General features: G+C 44.8%; 1 protein-coding gene across 7 annotated transcripts in view; it reads right to left on the bottom strand.

The window, feature by feature from the left end:
• The window catches only part of WFS1 (wolframin ER transmembrane glycoprotein), a 38,592-nt gene extending 24,269 nt beyond the window's left edge, over positions 1-14,323 (bottom strand). The window contains exons 1-2 of one of the 7 annotated variants that reach the window (XM_053255730.1): positions 14,178-14,323; positions 8,088-8,294 (exon numbers count right to left, since the gene is read on the bottom strand). In XM_053255730.1, the coding sequence (XP_053111705.1) occupies positions 8,088-8,289 (202 nt within the window). In that variant the 5' untranslated portion in view covers positions 8,290-8,294; positions 14,178-14,323. Of the gene's footprint in view, positions 1-8,087; positions 8,295-12,825; positions 13,039-14,156 lie in introns of those variants that run through there. The other 6 variants (XM_053255733.1, XM_053255729.1, XM_053255734.1 and 3 more) reach the window with 6 other exon arrangements.
• Between the last annotated feature and the right edge of the window lie 11,347 nt (positions 14,324-25,670).

The raw sequence follows: 25,670 nt of genomic DNA, 5'->3' as shown, positions 1-25,670 counted from the left end.
TGCAGAGTGGGTGTAGATTATGTGCAAGACTTCTCTGCCTCTAAAATTCATACCCTGCTCTGTAGCCCAACTTTAAAATACAATTATACCATATAAGTGCTTGTCAAACATATGTAACACATATACAGATTCAAGAAAACACAATGAAACAAAGCGAACAGACACATCCAATTCTACTCAAATAATTTCCCAGTGCCACAAAAACCTTTCCAAACCTGATTCGAATAATTCTTCTAGACAGCAGAAGTGAACTAGCCAGGCAAGCCTCCTGGGCAAGGAGTTTCAGGACGAGGGAGCCACTACCAAAAAGATCTTTGATACAGCAGCTACCTGCTGAATTTTAGATGGGGGAAGCACCTGGAGCAGGGCCTCCAACTGTATATTTTGTCCATTACTCCAAAATTTACTCTTCCTATATTGAAACAGAGTACTTTTATGAATGAGACACCAAATCTCTTCCTCATCCTTGGTACAATGGACTTAAGAGACGTAAGTTTTGGGTAGTAAATAAATAAAATAAGAAATGCAGCTGGATTTTCCTAAACAAGCAACTATGTGAACACCCACAAAAAGAAAGCTACTTGACAAAAGTGCAACATCTGCTGTGCTCATATATAAGTTGGCCAAGAAAATTCAGCATTGAATTGCAGTGCTACATGTTTCACATCCAGTGTTTTGAGCAGTGAGGAAGAAGCATCTGTCAGCCTGCTACAGTGTATGAAATGAGTCCTGGTTTTTTTAAAAAATCAGGGCGGGGGGAAGAATCTGTAGGTGTTTGGGCATTCTTAAACCATCCTAAATGTGTTACATGGAAGCAAGTGCAACTAAAAGCATTAGGATCTACTGCTACATAAAGCACCTAAGATCACTGGAGGGTTAGTCACACCTCAACTACAAGTTGTCAAATGTACTAAGCACCAATGAGATGACACTTCTACTCCCACAAGTGACAGTAATAAGAAGTACATTTAAAATGTGTAGGTGGAGAAGTAAAGTGGCCATATTACTGACACTTCACAAGAATGAAATAAAGACTGCACCATCTCACAAGTACAATTTGGATTTCTTTCCATGTGGCTCCAATTATTTAGAGAACAATGAAAACCATTTATGCAGAATATTTAAAACATAAAGGTAGCGATGTGCTCTATTCAATTAAAGCAGTGTCGTTTTTTAAAAAATCCTTTGGTTTTCAAGCTGTAATAAGTCACCAGCTCATCGAAAACAAGCAGGTCTCCAAACCTACACAGTTCCTCCATATTTATTCATTTATATTTAAAGAGACATAGCCCCTGCTAAACTGGGGAACAGGCACCTTTTAAAGTGCCAGCTCCTGTATTTAGCAGAGGGAGAGCAACTGCTCCCTTGCAGTTTAGCACAGCATTTCTCCCAGTGGCTGTTCACATTGTCTTAGTAAAATATGCTGTTGAGTTGGTGTTGACTCCTGGCGACCACAGAGCCCTGTGCAGGGGCGGAGCCACCACTGGGCGAACAAGTTCAGAGAACCTAGGCCGCCGCACCTTAAGTTCAGAGAACACAGCCCGCGTCTGATGTCAGACATGGGGGGGGGGTGCTGGTTTAGTTCCCGAGCAGGGCTCCGCAGCCCCGTTCAGGAGTTAAATGGCTGGCGCTGCATTCGTGGCAAGGGAGAGCCGCTCCTGGCCACTCTGTGAATGCAGCACTGACCCCAGTCTAGCTCCTGAATGGGGCTGCGTGGCCGCGTTCGGGAGTTGGACGGTCAACGCTGCATTCGCAGCACCTGGCTCTAATTCCAGAAGGGGGCTACGCGGCCCTGTTTCGGAGCCAGAACATGCCCCCCACATCTGGTGTCTGATGCAGGGGCATGGCTAGCCCCCGCGTCTGACGTCAGACACAGGGGGCAGGATGAGTGGGGCCGCCACGGCAGCCGGGCTGCTCACAGTCTGGCTCCGCCACATGCCCTGTGGTTGTCTTTGGTAGAATACAGGAGGGGTTTAACATTGCCTTCACCTGCGCAATATGAGATGATGCCTTTCAGCGTCTTTCCTATATCACTGCTGCCCGATAATGGTATTTCCCATAATCTGGGAAACTTACCAGCGGGGATTCAAACCGGCAACCTCTGGCTTGCTAAATCAAGTCATTTCCCCGCTGCGCCATTAGGTGGCTCTCAAGGTGTCTTACTTGTGTCTTTTTAAACTGCAAGCCCCTTTGCAACAAGGAAACACCTTATTTCTTTTGCTATGTGAACTGCTTTAAGAACTGTTTTTGTTGCAAACTTGTATTTTATCAACAATACTCCCTCAACCCCCAAATGTGGTACTTCTTGAAGTGAATATGTTATTTTAAAATGCCCCCCCCCCCAGCAGATTCTTTGTTCTCTTATATTTTGCTCCTAGGACTTCTATTACCTCAAAGAGCACAATCCTATGCTCAGTTTACATCAGCTACAGAGCTTTAAGATTCAGTGTTATTCCTCCTCAGAAATATCTGAGATATACCAGCATTTAGTTCCTGGTGGAGATGTTAACCTTAGGGACACACTGAAGCAACTCTGCTGCAGGGGCCAAAAGCATGTGGCATTGAGGTTATGTTGGTGAAGGAGTGGACTTAATTCAAACCCGAAACATTCCCAGACCCCTGGTTAAACAACTCTCCCTCCCTCAACAGCTAGTGCCTCCCACACAGGAGACACAGGGGGCGAAATGCACAGTGGGGAAAGGCAGGTCTCTGGCCTCCACATGCACATCAACTTTCTGCTGGTGAATGCCAGGCCCTGGCATTACCAACTATTGCTATCACTGGTTAAACATTTCATGATTCCTGTTCTCTTGTAGGATCACAGCCTTACCACATGGAGCAAAACAAAACTTACATTACACACACAATTCCACTTGGGCTCCCCCACAAGGGAGGGGTGGTATTCACTCAGTTAATATATTCTCTCTCTAACTGCAGGAGGAAAGACTAGACAAGTCTTTTTTCAAAATAAGTCTATTCACTACACACACACACACACACACACACACAGAGTCTAGCCACAATATATCTTATCACAATATAATTTAGAATATGATTTTTACAATATAATAAAATCCTTTTGAGAGGAGGCTTCATAACATGAAATCTATCAAAAGAGAAATGATCTGAAAAAGCCATAGAAAGCAAAACTGACTAGCAAGAAATGTTAAAAGGACTCAAATTACATGAAATACAACAGGAATCTCACCAACAAAGTGGACATGTCATTAAGGTTAACAAAAAGTAAACACATCATTAGGGGTAAATCTGGATTGGAAAATTAGTACTTTGTACTTCTATTACAATATGTGATGCCCTTCATGGACAGCAGGTTTTCACTGATCCTCAAAAGGCATGCCGCTATGGGCCAGGTGAGCCTCCCTTGGGAGAGTATGTGGAACCATGACTGAAATGGCCCAGTCTCTCATCTCCTCCTTTCAGTTTTAAGGACAGAGAAACCCATTGCTGGGCCTGAGATGTTCACCTGAGAATATGGGTAGGCACAGATCCTTCATATTTTATGAGCCCCAGATAATTTATGTTTAAAAACACCAGCACCTTGAATTGGGCCTGGAAACAAGCTGATAATGAATGCATAAAAAATAACATTGGCTATATGCTCTGTGCAACAAGTATATTAGAAGATTGGCTGCAGCCTTTTGGACCGACTGAGGTTTGAGCACCATTAAGGGTAGGCCGCATAATATTTCAGGAATAACCACAGCCATTTATAAACAGTACCCCAAATTCTATCTCTGAGACACACCCAGAAGGATGGATGATGCGTACTTAAAACCACTGAGAGGTTTAGGAGGTCTTTACTCCCCATCCTTCGCCCAGCATAGGTAATCTACAAGGATGACCAAGGCCGTTTCAGCCCTGAAACTAGGCTAGATTATGACAGTTCCTCTCAAGTAGGTATTAAACAACTTCCACCATCCAACTAACCAGCTCTCCCTTGCAAATTTCGCATGCCAGGAGGGACAAAGATTGAACCCATGCAATTGGCCTCAGCCCTTCAAGAATCCTCTCCATATCTTCAGGTTGCATTAACTGAAAGATATCCACATGAAAGTGATAAAAGGAGACAGACACATTCAACATTAACCTCGTATCTCCAGAGTCCAAGCTAGAGTGAACACAAGTTATTTCAAACACAAAGCACTTTGCAAACTGATCTCAGTAACCTATAGAGAGTCCTGAAGTCTAAGCTGTAACATATCTCTCACTACTTGAAAACACCTAGTTGAAGAGCTCTGTGAAGACATAATGGTGGAGCAAAAATAAGCCCTACACCACTACCACAAAGTAGGGCTTAAAAGGAGTTCTAGGCTATGTTTGGTCAGAATTGTCCCTTCAGTAGTTACACTATCTCATTGTCTCTCCATTGAGCCACTGTCCTTCACCTCTTATAAAGCCAAGGCGCTGATCAGGCTCTTCCAAACAGGCAGGGACATGTATGAGTGATTGTGTCAGCTGCCTAAATCATCTCCTGATTCCAAAGGGAGACTAGGGAATTGACAGACTCACTAGCCAACAGTAAGAAACTCCTCCAGAGCCATCAGAAACCCCTTTGAATCCATCAGTCATCCTAATAGGTACCTGACCTGTTCAGACTACTGACCTCTACTAATTTAAAGCTTATCAAGTAATGACTCTTATATGATAAAGGGACTAAAGATTATCCACTCACAGCTCAATTATCCATACAATACAGAAGACTAAGTCAAGCATACTATCAGTCAAATATGAGGGCCAGTTATTACTGGAGATGAGCCCACAGTTGTTACAAAGACCATGAATTCCTATACTGAACCTGAGAAAAGGGATTCAGAATAAACCCCCAGAACAATAAGCCTGGAAGATATTCAAGACCACCTTCACCAGCTAAGGCAGGGAGACTGTTAGGCAATGTGTTGGATGGCATGCCCACAGAATCCCTATCCTGTACCAAGAGTCCAGCACTCAAAGCAGGACAATTGTTGGTCAGGATACCTGAAAAGGGAAGAGACTATAACCACCCTTCCTCCCCACCCATCAAGTAGGGGTGTGCATACCAGCTCGAATCTGAAGTAGTTTGACATCGAACTGGTTTGGTTAGAAGGTTCGGGGTTGAGCCGAACCACCCCCCCCCGGTCAAAATTTTTTATTTTTTACAAAATATTCAGTGAACCACCACCCTCGGGAATGAATTTGGGGTGGGGTTTCCGAAGGGGGCCAAAACCAAACTGGCCCAGTGCGGTTCGAGTTTGGTTCGAACTTGAACCGAACCAGGTGGTTTTGTGCACATCCCTACTATCAAGTCCAGACTGCTGCTGCAACACCAAAAAAAACCAAGCAGGCAGAACAGAGAGGATAACCTCCCTTTGCCCACCCAGGTCTCAGTGATGCATGCCAACTCTGCATGCAGCTGGTCACAGGAATAGGCATTACAGTTGAGGCAGGACGGGTAACCTTTTGTACTGCTAAAGTTTGGTTTTAGAACTAAACAGTGGTTTGGAATATGCACAAATATCCAGTTTCTGCAAAGTAGAAGGGGAAGTTATAAACACTCTTTTTTCCGTTTTAGAAGTAAACATTTCACTAACACTGACGATTCAGCAATGATCAAATATAAACTTTAGAAAGCAGCACACTCGACTTCTCAAAAAATAACTCTCTCTTAAAACTGAGCTACTTTAGAATCCCAGGTAAACAAAAATCACAGGACTGATTGCCCTTGCAATGAAACTCCCAACGTTTCCTAGTATCAAAATCTTTAAAGTATCTGGTAGGTAAAAGGTAAAATCACATTCAGGGATGTTAGTGGATTTATTTCAAGTACTGAAGTTATTCAGTTTTCGTTTCTTATCTGTAAAAGGGCACAACAATCTTTTCTTTCACAGGGCTGGTTGAACACCACAGGATGTGGTGAAAGTGGAAAACACTATTTTGTGAAGTCCATATTTTCTTAGTCTCTATACGAGAGGCAAGAAAGGCTGAGAATGGCATATGTGATTCAGTGGGATAGGGTCAGAAGTTGCACTTTCATATCCACCTTCCAAATTGTATATGGCAGGCCTACACAACTTTGGTGATATCAAGCTGATCACATACCACTAGCTAGGTATCATGGCCTGCCAGGTGTCTGACAGCCACTCTGTTTTTGAAGGCCCAGCAAGGTCATAATACGTAGCTGGTGGGCTGCATGTGGTTTGGTGAGTCACAACTTTTGGAGGCTATATATGTATGTAAAAACAATCCACTTAAGGTGTGTTTTGAAGACAACCAACATGACAAGCAGCACAGGCTTGTGATGCATTGGTTACATTTCTCTTAGAGACGGCAGCTGGGAACAAAGGAGAAAACATGGCTGAAATAAAAAGAGTGCTAAGCAGTGCTAACAAGAATTCCCTAAATTTGTCACAGTTGGGGCTCTTTTCCCCTACACAAAGGCAGGATAAGAATTTTTTTCTTTTAACAAAGTTTCTCTAATTTTGGCCAAGTAACATACATTACAAATCTTGTGTTAATTTTTAATCCATAAGAGCCACTATTCCACTGCCATTGTCACATACTATTATATATTAGGAAGGAATTTCCCCTCCACAATGGGCCATTTCAGTAGATACTTCCCCGCTGAACTAGCCCATATAATTAAGATGGGGACATGCCGAGAATGCATCCATCCCAATGTCTTTCTTGGACATCCCGAGTCCTCCCAGTACATTCCCTTATTGCAGCAGGGAGGAGAGCGGTTTGTCTGAACCGCTGCCCTACATGTGGCTCAAATATGAGTTTAATGCAACTATCCAGGTTGTGTATAGAGCATTGGTTCAGATGACTGCCCCACAACACATGTGCACACGCACTCCAAAGGAATGCACCATGACATCATGATGCCCAAAAAAGAAACAAAGACATGCATGCTCTCTGCACATTCCCTTTCTTAATTGTGTGGGTTAGTTCAGTGAGGAAGAGTGTCATTTGAATCAGCCCATATACAATCTTGCTTCAAAATGCACTTTTGCAAGATTTGGTGCAAGGAATCTCAACCAGATTCCAGGCCCAATGCAGCAGTCAGCCAGCTATCATAGTTCTGCACAAGGGCACTTTTTGCTATTTTTACAAGTAGATAAATGTAGATACATGGCTAAAGGTATCTCCATCTACCTTTTCTCTTTCTCATAACTGTCTGAAGCTTTGCAGACAGCCCGAGGATTGGTTCTAGTACAAGTAAATTAATCCAGTGCATAGGACTTATTGTGCATAGCAAGCAACTGGTTGCCCCTGGCAGGGTCATTCTACAGCTCTCCTGAAACATGTTTAGTTCTCTGGTCTGTAGTAAGGTTGAATCTAAAATTTTCAAGCAATCTGATGGCTGGAATGGTCACAATGATCTCGGTGGAAGCATCTCATTGACAGATGTACTCCATTTTCCAAGAGAAAAGGTAGGTTTTGGAATAATGGACCTAAATATGGAGGCCTTGCTTCAGGGACTCTTCTAAGATTCAGCAGGTAGCTGCTAGAAACTCAGTAGTGGTAGAATAAAACAGAATTGTGACAAGTGTGTACCTACCTTCTAAAAATGAATCCTACATCTAAATATGTTTAGGTTATATTAGACAACAAGAAAGTACTTGTATAGGAAATGAACCCTCCTGACTAGTAATTTGAATTGTGATTTAAATCATTAAAACTGAGTCCTTCTGTGAAGCAATTCAAATCGTGATTTAAATCAATTTGATTTAAGTCAAATCAATCCTGTTCCTTGTCCTAGGAGGCTCACCTGGCCAATTCACTTCTAGCATTTTTATGAATGGTAAGACCAAATTTGATTGAAAGTTGGAATGGTCACAATACTTTGTGCGGAAGACAGGCTTATGCAGTGGAAGTCAGAGCATAAACGCTTCCAGAGGAAAACACCTGCCTTTCTCAATATTTCTAAGAAACAGCATGATAAATTATATCCAAAATTGTGATAACAAAAACAATATTATATAGTGAATATAAGCAGTGGAAAAAAACCTGTCTGCAAATTTCTCTCTGCACCAAGTAGCATATTACATTGACCAAAATCCTGCACCAAATTCACATTTCATATTTACCGTTCCTCTCAGCTCTCTCTCTACTGTTCGGGGAACTGGCACCTGAAGCGGAAAAAGCAGACAAGGCAACTGGACCTCCAGAAGGAGGTTGTGGTTTCCGATTTCCCTCACCTTGGCCTTCTGCAGCAGTTGCTGCATTTAGCTGGGACCTTCCAAGCTGAGCAGAAGAGGTGCCTGAATGAGGATCATGTTTTGAGTCCATTTTTGCTGCAGATTAGAAAGAATATTACAGACAGATTGGAGATTAACTGTATTGTCAGAGGGTGCTTTTTGTTTTTGCTGTGTACACAATAAAAGAAAATAGTAATATGGAAGAGATCCAGGATTGTCAGGGTCTGATGTTACCTTTTGAAAAACAGCAGAAAGATCAACTGCCAAATACAATCCACAGTTCTTGTTTACCTGAGAGCAAGATCCAGTAACACAGTGGGACTTATTTCCAAGTAAACATGCATAGGATGAGACTATCTGCTGTTTGCTCTCATTTGTGCAAATGGGTTTGAACCTGACCCCACCTTCAACAAATATGAGTTATAAAAAACCAGAGAATTCTTGATCATGCCCAAGTTCATTCAAAGTTCAAGTTCCAGGCTAAATTAGTCACGATTAAGCTCCACTGAAATAAATGTAACGTGTTAATAGTGACTACGCAGTCTGGATGCTTCCCAGTGCAGGCATACCACCTTTACATAACCTTTAGATAGTGAATGTTATCAAAATTTAACCTAAGATCAGGTTCATGCTTACCACAAGCAGCTTGCTACCCAACCACATCTTCATGCGCATAAAACAAAAGGAAGACATCCCTCTCCTCTCATTATGAGCACTAAAAAGAAGTTTACAAGAAGCTATGGAGGCAGATATTAAGGCAGAAAGGAAAATCTGATCACACCAAGTGCATAATGATGTGTTTGGCAATCACACAGTCGTCACAATCTCAAAGGCAATCTTTTTGTAATATCTGATGTGAGGGGGAAGGCTGGCAAAGGGTGGAAGCGGAATTTCAAATTGTCATATACAATCTGTCATATGTAACTGCTTGAAGTTCAAGAGATGATAATGTAATCATGTTACTTTTTATTCTCTTACTAAATAAAAATATTATTTTAAAAAACAATCTCAAAGGCAGAAGCAAATTAGAATACAAGTCTGTATTAACACCACCTGTTAAGAGCACCAATATATACGTGTGCAAGCTTCAAAGCATTGGATTTTACTACTTTCAAAGAAAAGAGCTGCTCTCACTACATCAGTTCAACAGACATTGTTGAAATCTGTTGAAACAGAGCATCCTACAGAAAAAGTAATTAAGAGACCTGCAATAGCTTTGGTAGCAATTTTCACTTCTGCTTGCAGTTCAGCAGTGACTACTAAAACAATGTCCAGAATTAAAAACAGACCAAGTATCAGGAGTCACTGCAAGGACAAAGCTGAAATGAGGAAAGTTAGATTGCTAGGTTTACCCTTCAAGAAAACAGATTTTAAAAATAGCAGTTTCTGCTGTACCGATAACCTTAGGAATGTGCAAATATTAGAAGTCTTGCCCAGACTTCAGAATTATTATGTGACAAGAGGTTTAAAAAGCAACCCCATTATTTCTGATAATAGCTTCCCTAGAGCTGGGTTTCCCCAAACCACCAGGTTGGGAAAGAATACATTATAGCTGTGTGATTCTGCCTCAAAAATAAAGAATCCATGTGAGGTAGTGACCATGAAAGTTGGAACATCACCTTAATCTTAGCCAGGATTCAATTCTTGGATACACTAACCAAATTTGCTTAATTATTTTTATTGCCTAATGGTGCCATTCTCACCAGACTTCAGAGCGGAAGTCCGGGTGGTGGCAGCCCCCACTGTCTTTGGGGGGCCCTGAATAATGCAGGATATTTCCCACTGCAACCCCATGCCACCTGCAGAAATTTCCCAGCCAGGTGGAGCAGCCTGAGTGCAAGCTGTGACTGCTGCCCCGAGCCATCCACCCACTCCCAAGACAGCATGGCCGAGGCTAGCGGGCAGCGGTGCCAACTGCAGCCTAGCCAGCCCCTGCACAGCCTGATCTCCTCCATTGTGACCGGGGAGGCGTGGGCAGCCACCAAACCAAGTGGCAGCCTGCCTGGGTCTCTACTCTCCAAGGCAGCACTGCATCCTCCCATGCTGCGCCACCAGCACAACTGTGCATGCATGCCATTGAGAGTAGCCGCCTTGGAGTCTGCCCCTTCGTATGCTGCGGGTTCTGACACACACATGCACGCACACAGAGCATGGCGGGGAGGGCACAATGGCATCCTTAGCGGTACAGAGGACGATGAGGGCGGGTGAACTGTGAGCCTAGCGAGGCAGGATTCAGCCTGCCACTGCAGCAAGAGAGTGTGTGAGGCCCCCAGCAGCAGCTGACTAGAGAGCCAGCCAGTGCATGAATGGGCCCCCCAAATCCTGGGAGGATCACAGCAGCAGCAGCACTCCTCTTCCAGCAGGAATCTCCCAGAAAGAGGCCCCCTGGACTGGATCCAGTTGTTGAAGCTGTCTTATTTTATGGATTGTTTGTAACAGGTCCTACTCGACCGCTTATTGCATTGTCAGTAAAAGCAATCATCCAAATTTATTTCACACAGGGTAATGCTGATTTTGTTTCATGTTAGCACACACCAATATTACATTTAAAGAAAACTTGTTATGTTGTAAGGATGTACATGAACCGAGGTCCAAGCACTTGTTTGGCACCATGGGGAGGAAAGCAGCGAGAGGGAGCATTAAGGAAGAGGAGAGCAGGTCCTTACCTGCTCTCTGCCACCCCATGCTGCTTCCTGCAACACCATGCTGACCACACAAATGCCGCTTGCGCATGGAAGCTACATGGAGGAAGCTGCATGGAGTTACAGCTTATGAATGAAGCTTACTAATGTTGGGTTTAAATTTCATTAAATTTCCTATGTATAATTCCTTTCAAACTCATATTGATGTATACAAGTTAATAAGATTATTGAAACTAAAATCTCATTTTGGGTCTAATATGGAATATCGACAGGACCCATTTAAAATTCCTTCTTCATTTGTGCCAGTTATAGACAACCCAGCGATTGCTACACTTCATAAAGTGTTAGAAAGGGATTTGGATCTACTTGAAAAGCGAGGGAGGTTTAGACCTTATGGTCCCTCTAATTTTACTCATGAGGAGAGAGATTTACTTCACCAACTATCTAATGATCCTGACATAGTAATCAAATGTGCAGAAAAAGGGGGAGCCCTTGTGATTTTAAACACGAATGATTATATTCAGAAAATTGAGAGGCAGTTAGCAGACACGGATAATTATGCCCTCATCAATAGCGATCCTACTGAAAATTAGTGTCTCCCCTGCCCACAGCACCGAGCCAATGCTCAAACCTCAGTTCGTGCACATCCTTATTGGGTTGATCTGGGTAAAGCCATGTGAGAAAATTTGTTTTTAAATGCCGAATTTTGTTTTTGAAGCACTTTGCTTGCTCCACTGTTTATTCTGCAGGTGTTTCCATAATGTCTAAAGATCTATTTCCAAGTGGTGTCTGTGCCTGCGGAGGGAAAAAATGCTTATCTTGCAAGGGGCTGGGAGCATAACATCATTAGCTCCAGGCTCCAAAATTACCTAGCTGCACCTCTGACAACAAGAGCATTTGAGAAAGTGCAAAATATTTTTCTTTCACTACTGACAGCAAAGAATTGTATCCAAAGACAGAAGTCTCACACACCTAAATAGATATATCTAGTAACTGTAATTAAGCTGTCAAAGCCTTTATGACCTGTCCCCAACGAGTACTCTGCATCCATCTCTCTCTCTCTCACACCCACCATCTTTTTTGGAGCTTACCACTAAATACTCCTGAAATCAGATACACTCAACACCACAGTCCCCCACAAAGATAAAATGGCAGATATTTGGAAGAAACATTTAAAAACCATAACCAAGACCTCAAACTAAATTAAAACTTTAAGAGTGAACATGCGCAGAATGGCTGCCCAGAGCCGTTATCAGACAGAGATTAGGGATGGGAGCCAAAGAGCTCTCATTGACAGCAAGGACGCCTCTGAACGCCCTACTGCTCGGTGGGGCAGAGCAATCAGCCTAAACATCCGCCAAAGGAAAAGGCAATCTACTGGATCCGGTGCACATTTGCTTGGGACTAAGCCCCCTTAAACTCATTGGGGATTGCTTCTGCACAAGACAAGCTCAGGCTCCCACTGAATCCTGGGCAGACTTTCTGGAACTCAGCGAAACATTTTACTTCCAACCAAGCAAAAACTGAAGGGGGCTTTGAGACTTATAATCTGTCTTGGGCCGTTTGCTGAAAAGGCGGACTATAGCCCTAATACAGACAGAAATAAAACAAAGCCCATGCTCCCTTACTTCGAAGTAATCCCCGCTAAAATGAAGGGGCAATTGCCCCTCATTAAAACTCGTGTCCTCAAGTCGCCCGGCAATTCTGCAGGTACCCCGATCCAGAGAGGATGGTACCAACCAGGAAGTGAAAGTGCCACTAGCGCTTTCAGAGGAGCAGCACCAGAAGGAAGATGGCTAGGCAGGAAAGGAGGGGGACGAACCAACAGCCAGCCAGCTTTGGACTGCAGCTGCGGACTCCCAGCTACAAAGACCGACAGGTCAGGGAGCGAGCCGTCGGCCACTCCCAGAAGGGGAAGAAAAATGCCCAGAGGGGCTCTCCGCAAGAGCTCCAACCTAGCACTACCCTCCTAAAAATCAACTCACCTGAATCATCCACCAGGAACAGTAGGGAGCTTCCAGCAGCTGCGCTAAGAGGAGCCGCCTAGTCAGTCTCTGCAAAGTTTAGCTGCAGCTCCTCCCACTCCTGACAAGTCTTACTGTAAAACATGAGAAACCTCCGCGGGGAGGAGCTTCCAGCCCAGCCGCTTCCTGCCCGGCCCTCCCGCCTGCCCTCGCCAACCACAGCCCTCTCTTTCGGCCTGCTAGCTAGAGCGAACCCACAGCAAGGCTTCCCTCCCTCCCTGAGTCCCTCTCGCTTCACGTGACTGCCTGCAACTCTGCCCAGTTCGGCGACTCGGAGGCTGGACCGGGAGGGGCTAGTTCGTGCTTAAGAAAATGACTGGTGCAGCAATTGCCCTGCTGAGACGGCGCCCTGGGCAGCAACAAATGGGAGGATAGAGCACATGATCTCAGAGTGCGGTCAGAGAATCCAGAGGAAAGAGTCGTAGGACAAGGCAGTGGATTAGAATCAGGAATATTAATAGCTTAATGAAATAGATCTTATTTACAGAGTGGCAAGTGCAGACTGCGCTTGCTGTTGGCTTTGTTAGCCAGCGTCTATTCCAGGCAGAGGTGCACCTCCTAGGTAATTTTGGAGCCTGGACCTAAAGGCCTTTGGAGCCCCCGTTAAGCATCATTTCCCCATTCACACACAGTGACACAGGCAGTATTTTTACCACGTGGGTTCTTGAGGGTATAAACAGCAACTGAATTTACAAGAACCACGTAAGAATAGAACACAGGTATATTTATGCACATATTCATTAGCAGAAACATTCAACACACAACTTAACACATTCCCAACCCATGCTTTATTTCTTTCCCCACTCGCCCCTCTGTCTCCAAAGCACTCACGCTCTGCAGCCTGGTGCAGTGCGGGCCAGCAGCGACCACACCACCCAGGACACACTAAAGAGGATTTGTGGACTCCCAGGGGTGCGTAGACTGGAGGCCCTGGACTTTAGCCCCAAGTCCAGGAGTAAGAACGCTCTCTCTGACTCCAAGGGTGGAATAAAAGTAACTAAAGCACCATGCAAAAGCTGGTCTGGATCGATGAATGGACTAAAAACACCACAAGGGTGAGGTCAGGAGGTTCTGCAAAGAAGTAACCGGAGAAGAGGCGTGAGGAGGAACTCCTTGTTCATGTGAAGCAGTTTTCTCTCCAATTCTCGTAGCCCGGCAATCCTAGGCTTGGGAACAAGCCCCCTTTGAACACAGGGGACGTTACAGGGCTAAGTAACATCGGCTTCCGCAGAACCCCCTAAATTCTCTCCACCACACACATACACGCTCCCTTCCACCCTGGTGGACCGCACCTGAGGCTCCCCTCAAGTTACCCAGCTGCGCCGCACCAACCACTGCTGCTTTCCCTTCTGCTTCTGGCGCTTCCAAAATAGTGGAACGGTGTGAAAAAGAATAGAGCGCTCCGCTCCACCGCGCAGCACTTCCTTCCTCCGCGGCGCTTCCTAAAGAACAGTGCCTCCACGTTAAGGTTTGGGGGGTAGTGGAGGCAGGGTTCCTGACTGTCCAGAATTAGCCTGGAGTCTCCTGGAACTGGTTTCAGTCTCCAAGTGACGACTGAAAGCGGTCCTGGAAATCCTAAAGGTTTGGTACAATTTTAAAAAAAAGGAAAGGAAAGGAAAAAAGGCAGGCAGGCGGGTGGGGGGAGTCAGATACACCGTAGTGGGCAATCAACCGCCTCACCCAGCCTCCTTAGGGAGCGAGCTGGCCATGAGGATTTAAAGGGTTGTACTGTCTTATTCTGTGGTTTTTGTTGAATCATATTCTGTAGTCTGTTCCTCTTGCGTTTATAGCGCGTGAGCCCTGCTGCTGAGTTCAGTGAAACTTAATCCCAAATAAGTACCCACAGAACTGCAGTCCAAGACAGATGCTCTGACAGGTGCTCTGTCCTAAGATGTGAAAACTGGTAGTTTCCCAAGGGCGTTCATCCCCAACATCTCTGCTGGGGCAGGGACAGAATCGCCACCAAATCCTGCAGGAAGGAACGGCCAAAGAAAAGGTGGTGAAGGTGGTGGAACGGGCAAGCGAGGTATGGTATGGTGGGAGATGAGAGGCGAATCCACCTGTACTCCCCCCAGGACTTCTTCCTATCCACAGCACCTGCAAAAGAGGTGACAAAGTTAAAACTAGAAGTCCAAAATATGGTCAGATTGAAGCGAAAATTTTAAAAATGCCCGTATAGTATACGGGCATATACGGCGTATACGCATTTGCAGATGGCGACCTCTAGTGGAAATGTATGTAATATCATAATCACACAATTCAGTGATTTTCGTGAGTCTGCAAATAGGCCAAGTCTCCATAGCGACTATGAATTTAATTCTAGTGATGGGAATTCAGGCATAGTCTCCAACAACAACATGCTGCTTCTCTTTTAAAGGAAAAAAAACCTTTCAACGTTTTCCTGGTTAAGCAGACATGCTATGCTGCCAGACCAGCTTCTTCTGCTACGTCATTAATCCAGCCACACCCTTGCAGGCCTTCAGTTTACTGACTGAACGTTATGCCTTGGTATTAAACATGGATTCCTGGTGGGCTATGCCCAGGCACAAATGAAACTACGTGTAGGAGCAAAAAACAGAGGTGTGGGGCAAGTATTTTTGTGAAGACCACTGTTGGGGGAAATCTCAAGCTAGCTTTTTTTGTTGTTTTTGTTTTGGTGAAGGTGATGTGTTTAGAAAACCAAAGAAACTCCATGTTTGCCCAGAATACCTCATTCTAACTTAAAGTAACCCCAGCCCAGCTCAGGGACATCACTGCCTCTCATGATCAACGTCATTATCTCTCTCCACTAAATTGTATCTATGAAACTTGGTTCTCACAAGGTTCTCACTGTTTTTTGCTGACAGTTAAGAAAACAGGATTTAACCAAATAAGGAGTAATCACCAGATGAACAATGAATTATTCACATGCATACTAGATACTTAGACCACCATTTTATTGCCACGTATACTGTGTCTAGGGTGTCAGCATCATTCAGATTGTATAAATGTAAGATGCACCTGTAACCAAACTGTAATTGGTTTGAGAACTTGAGCCTATTGATTACCTATTGCTAAACTGCAGTAGCAATAAAGCCTCTAAAATGAGTCTGCTGAGTCTGTTTGATTGACTAAGAGGTGGACCCAGTGTCGAACCATGTTCACATCAAACATAACAGTGGGCAGTATCCAAACTAGTTAGTCATAACAGAAATCAATGAGATAAGATAATCATGACTGACAGAGTCTGGATGCTGCTTAGTGCTCTTTAGTTGTGGCCAATATAGTTGTGAGGGGTGTGTTACCTGGGAGACCCCAGTTACCACAAACCAGACAGACAAGGATGATTGAAGGAAGCAATAGTCACCATTTATTGAACCAAAACCAGCGCTGGTGGCTCTTTCCTGTGCCTCGTGGCCTACCAGGAAAGACGCGCCAAATACCCAGTGCCTTGGGGTTTTATACCTTGGCATTGTTACACAGCTGGGCATCCCCCATTCAGCCCGAGGGACCAATTAATTCATTACATTTACACATGTGTTTGCCTTGAGGCTGGACTTTGCCCTAAGTTTCGGTTCTTCAGCAGACAGATAAGCAAATTAAGAGAAGATTCTTTCACATTCTAAGAAGCAGGGCAGTCTGGAATAAGCCGATCATTCGATGCCTATGCTAATGAAGTTTGCAACACCCGTACCCTCTTCCCCCACCCTGTCTGTCCTTGGCAGATAAGTAACTCAGCAAGGAATTTTCCATTCCACACTTGCAAACTCTATTAACCATTTCTTGACCAGTGCAAACCTGAGTTCTGTCTCACTCTTTTTGCAAAGACACTTTCCCATTCCATGAGAACAAAGTAATTACAAAGCAGCTTTCAGAAAAGGCATTTCCCCCTCATTCCACATTTCCCCCCTTAGAAGCCATTTTATGGCTTCTCTTCCTGAGGTACATAGCCATTATATGGGGAGCAGTTTCTTTTCTTACTATCGCTGAGATAGTGGATTGCAAAGCACCGGTTATACATAGTATTATGCAGGGCAACAGTAGCAGTATTAACACAACAATAGGAAAGATCATAAACGCAGATTTCAACCAGTTTAGATCCAGTGAGCCAATTCCATAAGTCCCAGTCTGTCACACTGCCGATCCTCTGAAGGCTCCCCTTCCTTTCACTTGACCACTGCTTTGGTCTGTAACAGAAAGACATCCCTCTCGGGAGAGACAGTTCAAGGCAATCCTGCTTATGCTAGAAATAAAAGACAGATGCATGTTTTACCAATTTCCCTCCCCTGGGTAGGGACAACATGCTGAAACTGAGTTCCTGAGTAGCCCAATACAATAAATAAAACTGAGGCTATTTTCAATTTGATCTTTTGGCATTTTCTTTCCAATTTATGTTTTTGTTTTCCTGCTTGCCCTCTTTTCTCCCCCCGAAGTCCAAAACAGAAGATAATGTCCTCATTTACTTCACCTGATGAGCAATCCTGAGCAGGAGGCAAAAACAATGAAAATCAAAAAGAGAAAATAATAATGTTCACATCCATACCCCCTTGTGGGTTTGTTGACTGTAAAGGCATTAAAATCCGACAGGTCAAACAGTCTTGACTCTCGAGAGGCCACAACATAAGCTCCAGTGCTCGAATATCCAGCTGTTTCTCCAAAAAGTCCAGAGCGGTGTACTGCATAAGTCTGCTCTTTCACAACAACCCTTCGAAGCAGGCCAGGCCGTTTAAATAGCTGGCCCAGTGTCACCCAGCAGTGTGGTCGAATGAGGATTCAGACTCAGGTCTCCCTGGTCCTAGTCCACCACTCTAACCACTACGTTGGCTGCCTACATACTTACAGACTTCTGTCAGGGCAATCAATCTCCATCCAGTGTATCTGACTTCATGATTCGTCAGTGACATCTGGCCTTTGGGATTTTAACTGCCCCCATCTAAGCCACATGTAGGTAGTGTTCCAGCTCTCCATCTTCAGCCTCATCACTAGCAAGCTTGGTAGGGCAACAATATCCTCAGAAAAACCTATAAAAGAAACAGTCCTTGCCCCCCAAGAAAAATGCTATACCTATTGAAACAGGATCAAAACCCCTTACGTGAGGTCCAGTGTCTCATGAAACAAACAGGCTTCCTAGTTAAAAGATAGCATCAAGAAAAATGTCCATAGTTTCGCCGAGGAGTGAAGCCTGTGATAAACACAGTCATTATCCAATCTCTAGTCAGGAGCTGTGAAAACAGGGTACGGATTGTACGACAACACACAAACTTGATTCCTATTAAACTGGGAGGTTTTCCAGATAACATGCAAACCAGTCTTGTGGAACTCCCTTCCACTTGCAGGAGTGGCAAAACAAAATTCCTTTCACCAAATCTCATGTCTGGGATCTGGAATTTCAAGATCCAGTTGCTGTGAAGGCAAAGCAGGGCTGGCGGTGGGACGAATTTATAAATTTTGAAGCCTCAGACCCATTGATAATAGTTTACAGCAAAATCAATTAGCAGAAACATTTCATACATATTACAAAAATATAAAACAATAACTGCATTTGACTATCTGACTTAAAATCTCTTTTCCTTCTTACCCACAATGACAAGTTGCTGTTCAGAGATCTTCCTTTTCACTCAATATTGGGAGTGAGGAGACTACACTCCAGTCATAATTTAGCATTTGCATGTTGGAAACACTTTTCCATGTACAGTCTATACAAAAACAACTGAAACAGAGTTAGAGGAATCTAAGAGCCCCCTCTTTTTAGTCAAGCAATTTCATTACAGCCATAGGCCATACAGAAAATGTAAAGAAAATTAAAAGTATACATTAATACAGAACTTTTCTCCAAGCTCCCTTTAGCTCAAGAAAGAATTACAAGTTTGTAATAAGGAAATCACCATAAGCCAATACTACAGTATAAAATCACATTTGGCAAAAACAATTGCATCTGAATGACAAGGACACACACAATCAGACATTTGGGAGAATGGAGTGGACAGAACTCGCCCTTTCTTCAGCATATATATACAGCCTAGCCTCTATATAGCAAATTACCAAAACACTCTCACATATATGACAAAAAAACACCCATCAGCAAAACAAATAGGCAGAAAGGCAGAATACCCTCTGCATTTTATCAAAACGTGGAATTTCACACAAAGCCTAATAGAAACAGAACTGAACAGAAATAAAGTTCTCAGGAACAGAATCTTCACAGAAGCATCTCTGGACACCCATAGAAACATACACACATATACACACCCACAGCTCCCCTGAAATTAGCATCAGTCACAGTTAACATTTAAACAAACATTTTTGATGGAAAACAGGGAAGTTCAGATTTTAAATATCATTTTAAAAACACAACAAAATAAACAGCTACATATTTCAAACTGCATTTAAACAAAATAAACTGTGATATAACATTTAAGTCTGTTTAGGGCTTAACCCATGAGCAAGTTAACCAGTCAAGCGGAACAAAGAAACCCCAAGAAAACACAGTCACTAGCAAACTGGTCTATAAATCAACATTCTTTTCATTCCGTTGAAAACTTCCCTTTTGTCAACACCCCGGGTTGGTGTGAGCAGATGCAGGGACTTGGTGAACTGTCCCTGCCCCGGGAAATCAGTAAGTCAATTTGGATATACTCAATTAGGCCTGCCTCTACTACCTGAGCCCCAAGGAGCATAACGGGCTCCTATCCTGGCACATGTCACGTAACGTGCACAAGCTTTTTCCCCCTAAGTAGACATGTTGCAGACATGTAGGGATTCCTGCAGTAGCCTTGCGGGGCCATTTCTTCCCCTGTGGGTGGACTGATGGTAGTGTTCTACCAAAGTGTGTCCCAACCCTCTGGGCATTGCCTGCCTGCTGTCTGGCTGAAAGGACCAGCCCTGGTCCCTGGCTGGTGACTCAGCCATCCTGGTTTCATCCTCTGGGTGTTCTGGGTGCTGTGAGTCCCAGAGATCTGTGAGTTTGGACAACAGGATCCCCTGTCGGGCTGGATCTGCTTGTAGACCCTCAGCCACTCTTTGGGCTGCCTGGTCAGCCCTCCTGTTGCCTTGTGCCTTCCTGCCATCCCCCCTTTGGTAGCCCCTGCAGTGCATAACAGCCACTTGCTGGGTACACCAAACAACCTTGGGCAGGCAGAAGATCTCCTTACTGTGTCTCATCTTCTGGCCCCCTGTGCTGATGGTAACCGGTTTGTCCTCGCCCTCCTTGGGGAGGCCAGGCTGACAAAGTCTCCTGGCTCCTGCCTCTCGGGGGCCCCTGTGATGCTGGTCTTCCAACACCTGTCCCTGTGGCATCCTTCTGCCAGACTTGTTGTGACCACCGACCTCCCAGGCAGGAGTTTCCGGTTTCTCGTGGGGCACTCCTTCCCTTCCCTGTGACCCTCCTCTCTATCCTGACCTGTTCCTTCTCCTGCTCAACTTACCCATGCCTTCTGAAGTGGTGGCCGCCAAAAGTTAACCTTTTGTCTCTGGCCATGAGCCTTTCCTTGGGCATTCTCTGCCCAAGCCTACTGGAAGGCTCCCGGCTTCGTCCTGCGCTATCAGGACTTTGGTGGCCTCCGGTTTCCAGTCCCACCACACCTTCCACTTCCTTTCTATCTCCTCTCCCCTATCTGCTGCTTTCCTTCTCTGCTCTCCTACAACCCTGCTTCTCCACCTTCTGTCTGTCCCTCCTTGTCCTACAACCACCCAAACACTACCTTCCTGGCTTCACAACAAGCAACTCCAAACAACATGCCAAACCTTCAGTACTTCACACTTTTCCTTTTCCTTTCCTTAAACCAGCCTCTTTCCATCTGCCTTTCAACAATTAACCAGCCTTTACATCACATGCACCAAATAAACCTCCGGAAACGTCTCTACCTCTCTGCACCTTTCCAAGTGAATCTGTGCCAATCTCCTGCAACTTGCACTTCTCCTCTTGAGATTTACCTCCATCTCTGCTGGGCAAATGGTCCCAGCCTGCTTGCCTGGGCCTCTGCCCTCATGGCTACTCAGAGGGTTGCCTGTTGCTTGCAACAGCTCCTGAGCCATGGGGGAGGGCATTTGGTCTCAGGGACCAACCTGGTACCTATGTAGGGGTTTAGCCTGGGTCCCCTGTACTATATTCCACACCTTCTGGGTTACTAACATCTTCAGTTGGCCAGGATCATGATGATCCCATAATCTCCTGCCTTCCTGATTTCTGAGTTGGGGGAGAGAGCAAACTGCCTCCTTCCTACCGTGTTCCTAATTCCCACTGGCCTTGGGGATACGGAACCCCAAGTGCTTCACACGGTCCTGGCAGGCTTGGGCCTCTGGCTCTCGGGACTCTTGTAGCCTGAAGTCCCTCAGAGCCCCCCCAAGCCTGGCTTGAAGCTCTTCAGCATCGACCCTTCCCCTCCCATTGTTTTCCCAGAGGCGTGCTCTCTTACACTCTGAACAAACAGACAAGTGGGGGGGGGAACGGACTGCGGGTAAGGGATCCACGCAGTGAGGCACAAAAGGATTTTAGACAGACAAATTCACACTTCGCACCTCCAGTTTCCGCTCTCCTCCCGTCGCCGGGACAGAAAACGTACTCAGGAGTCCCGCCTCTGCCAGTGCAGGGCCACACTCGGGGTGGGTTTCCCCCTTTGGGGTCCCCCTCTGCACTCACCAAACTTTCAAACTGCACACATTCACACCAACTCCTCCCTTGTTCCTCCTCCCAGAGCCTGTCCTGCTTTTAGGCAGTGCCCTCTGCCCACAGCGGCTCTTGACCTAGGGTGGGCTATTCCCTTGGTCTCCTACCCGTCCCGGGACTCCCAATACTTCACCTGTCCGGATCCCTTGCGTTGGTGTGCCTCGTTCCGCGCCCGTCTTCGGTGGACTTGGGAGTCTGGGTCTCACGCCGCGGGGGTCAAAACCTTCCTTCTTACAATGGGAGAAGTGGCGCCGAAGGGTTGCTCTCCCACGACGTGAGAAAGGGACCCTCAAGTAGCCACCGATGGGCAGGTAAATCACCAGCAGACCATCCGAGTCACGGCACCAGTTTATGTTACCTGGGAGACCCCAGTTACCACAAACCAGACAGACAAGGATGATTGAAGGAAGCAATAGTCACCATTTATTGAACCAAAACCAGCGCTGGTGGCTCTTTCCTGTGCCTCGTGGCCTACCAGGAAAGACGCGCCAAATACCCAGTGCCTTGGGGTTTTATACCTTGGCATTGTTACACAGCTGGGCATCCCCCATTCAGCCCGAGGGACCAATTAATTCATTACATTTACACATGTGTTTGCCTTGAGGCTGGACTTTGCCCTAAGTTTCGGTTCTTCAGCAGACAGATAAGCAAATTAAGAGAAGATTCTTTCACATTCTAAGAAGCAGGGCAGTCTGGAATAAGCCGATCATTCGATGCCTATGCTAATGAAGTTTGCAACACCCGTACCCTCTTCCCCCACCCTGTCTGTCCTTGGCAGATAAGTAACTCAGCAAGGAATTTTCCATTCCACACTTGCAAACTCTATTAACCATTTCTTGACCAGTGCAAACCTGAGTTCTGTCTCACTCTTTTTGCAAAGACACTTTCCCATTCCATGAGAACAAAGTAATTACAAAGCAGCTTTCAGAAAAGGCATTTCCCCCTCATTCCACAGGTGTGAGGGCAATTTTTAACTCCCGAGAAGACAGCCATTCAGGTCTGCAGAGAAGTTGTGCTATCTGTCCTGTAAGCTTCTCTTTTTAATTGTGTGGTGCAGGGACCAGGCTGCACTCCTTGAAAAGGAAGGTATTCTGCATGTGCCCATGCAGAATAGTTTTATACTCCTGTTGACTAGCAGAAATTGTTGGCTTCCAAGCCTTGCTGCAATTTGCAGACCCCAAAAGACCAAGCCTTTAGCTTAGGTGGGAAATATGGTTTTTTAAAGAAGCAGTTATGATGGGAGCAATTGTCCCATATCATATTTACATTCATCCCACTATCAGATAAATGAGTTTTGCATTTGCTTCAAAAATTTGACAGTGAAGATCAGTGTTCTCTCTAACTTTTTTCATCTGTGTGTGGAATTAGTTTTGTTCTTGGCAGCAGTATCAAGGCAGTGCGTGCACACATATATTATTAATAATAATTAATTTTTTATTAACAAATATTAATATGCTGCTCTTCAACCAAAGTTCCCAAAGCGGTTTACACAGAAAAATAAACAAGACATAAATAAGATGGTCCCCTGTCCCCAAAGGGCTCACAATCTAAAAAGAAACATAAGGCAGATACCAGCAACAGCCACTGGAGGGATGCTGTGCTGGAGGCGGATAGAGCCAGTTGCTCTCCCCCTGATAAAAATAAGAGAATCACCCCTTGAAAAGGTGTCTCTTTGCTCAGTTAGCAGGGGTTATTCAGAGTGGGACCTTCTTGAATCAATCTGAATGGGATCTAAAATTAACTGAGTGGACATTTAAAAACGTGTTTGCGTGTGCACATGCACATTCCTTAGAAGGAACACTGGTGGGAGGACTGTGCAATAATAGAGCTGTATTTGAGTAAACTTAGCAGTCATGGGATAAATGGGCAGGTTCAATTCTGGACTGGTAACTGGTTGAAGGACAGAAAACAAAGGGTAGGAATAAATGGACAGTTTTCACAATGGAGGGAAGTAAAAAGTGGGGTCCCCCAAGGATCTGTAATGGGACCAGTGCTCTTTAACTTGTTCATAAATGATCTAGACATTGGGGTAACCACTGAAGTGGACAAATTTGCGGATGACAGAAAAATATTTAGGGTAGTGAAATCCAAGACAGATTGTGAAGAGATCCAAAAGGATCTCTCCAAACTGGGGAGTGGGCAACAAAATGGCAAATTATTTATTATTTATTTGATAATAATAAATGCAGTTCCGTGTAAGCAAGTGTAAAGTGAGCATATTGGGGCAAAAATTTCCAGCTTCACATATACACTGATGGGGTCTGAGCTGTCAGTGACTGACCAGGAGAGAGATCTTGGGAGTTGTGGTGGACAGCTCATTGAAAGTGTCAACTCAGTGTGCAGCAGCTGTGAAAAAGGCAAATCCCATGCTAGGAATCATTATGAAGGGGATTGAAAATAAAACTGCTAATATTATAACGCCTTTATACAAATGTGCAGCCACATTTGGAGTAGTGTACAGTTCTGGTCACCATATCTTAAGAAGGACATTGTAGAACTGGAAACGGTGCAGAAGAGGGCAACCTAGATGATTAGGGCACATTCCTTATGAGGCAAGGCTACAGCATCTGGGGGTTTTTAGTCTGGAAAAGAAGCGACTATGGCAGGATATGATCGAGGTGTATAAAATTATGCATGGCGTAGAGAGAATGGACAGAGATAAACTTTTCTCCCTCTCTCACAGCCCTAGAACGAGGGATCATCCCATGAAACTGAAGGTTGGGAAATTTAGGACCAACAAAAGGAAGTATTTTTTCACACAACACATAATTAATCTATGGAATTCTCTGCCACAGGATGTGGTGATGGCCACTAGCTTGGGTGGCTTTAAAAGAGGCTTAGACAATTTCATGGAGGACAGGTCTATCAATGGCTACTAGGCCACCTCCAGCCTCAGAGGCAAGATGCCTCTGAATACCAGTTACAGGGGAGCAACAGCAAAAGAGGATATGCCCTCACCTCATGCTTGTGGGTTTCTCAAAGGTATCTGGTGGACCACTGTGTGAAATAGGATGTTGGACCATGGGCCTTGGGCCTGCTCCTGCAGGGTTGTTCTTATATAACACTCAAAGCTTTCATATTATAATTGTCACCAGAATGGCCCCAGAGTGTTGGCTAGACACTTCAACTATGCTTTCAGTATAATGTGGGGAATTAGCTTGGTTAGAGGGAACAGTTTGGCTTCAGTATCAATTTGAGCAAGTTTTGCATTTTGGAAATGATGAAGAGGCAGAAATGTAATACAACATTTATTGAAGGTAAAATGGGGTACGGGAAGGCAAAAGTTATTTAGGCAAGGCAATAACATCTTAGTTAACAGATGTTATTAGTTAATCTTGCTGAAAATAATTTAGCTTAAAGTCCACATTGAAGGTAGATCGGCTTTGCTAAGATGCTTAGACCAGAGCTTGGCTTTAAGGCTTGCCATAGAAAGTGCATAAAGGTGAGGAAGGAGGGAAAAAGAAAGGGGCGAGAAGGCTTCTCAGAGAGGCAAGAGTTTACCTATCCTTGGTCCAGTGGTGCATTCATTCACTGTAGGTTTCCTTGCGGAAGGGCAGCAAGATGGAGAAGAAAAAAGGGGTGGGGGCAAAAGCTGCCACTCACTTTGAGTGTCCGATGAATGGTAAATCCAAATGGATTCCAAGATGAAAGGATTCTGAGGCCATGTGCTTTGGCCAGAGGTACTTATATCTCAAAACGTCACCCGGGGCAGTTTCCAAACCATTCTACACAACTTGAATGTGGCAGATTCCATAAATGACAAAGGAGCGTATTGCTACTTGAGCATAATCTGGCTGAGTGAATCTCAGCCAACAACGGCAAGGGGAAGTTATGCAAAGTCAGTTTCTTGTGTTGGATGGAGCTGTGCTGGATTGCATAGCTGAAGAGCAGAGCACTTGTCGGGGTATAAGATTATACATCTCCAGTTTTGATGCACTCATTTCCCTGAGTACTTGCCAGCTAACTGCTAATTCCAAGAAGGGTTAGGAGTTGCACTGCTTATCTTGTATGACTCCCAAGGAGTGATTCATCATTCTCTTTGGTGGAAGGGAGGTTTAACTGGTTCACCTTTTCAAGTTTAGTCTGTTCAGTTAGTGCCTTTTCTTTTGCGAAAGAGGGGCGGGGGTGGCCCATTCAGTCTTTGTTATTCTGACCTGGGTTT

This window comes from Hemicordylus capensis, chromosome 5 (genome assembly GCF_027244095.1).
Source record: "Hemicordylus capensis ecotype Gifberg chromosome 5, rHemCap1.1.pri, whole genome shotgun sequence".
Taxonomy (NCBI): Eukaryota; Metazoa; Chordata; class Lepidosauria; order Squamata; family Cordylidae; genus Hemicordylus; species Hemicordylus capensis.
The sequence above is the reverse complement of the archived record's forward strand: the minus strand, read 5'-3'. Positions and strand labels throughout refer to the sequence as shown.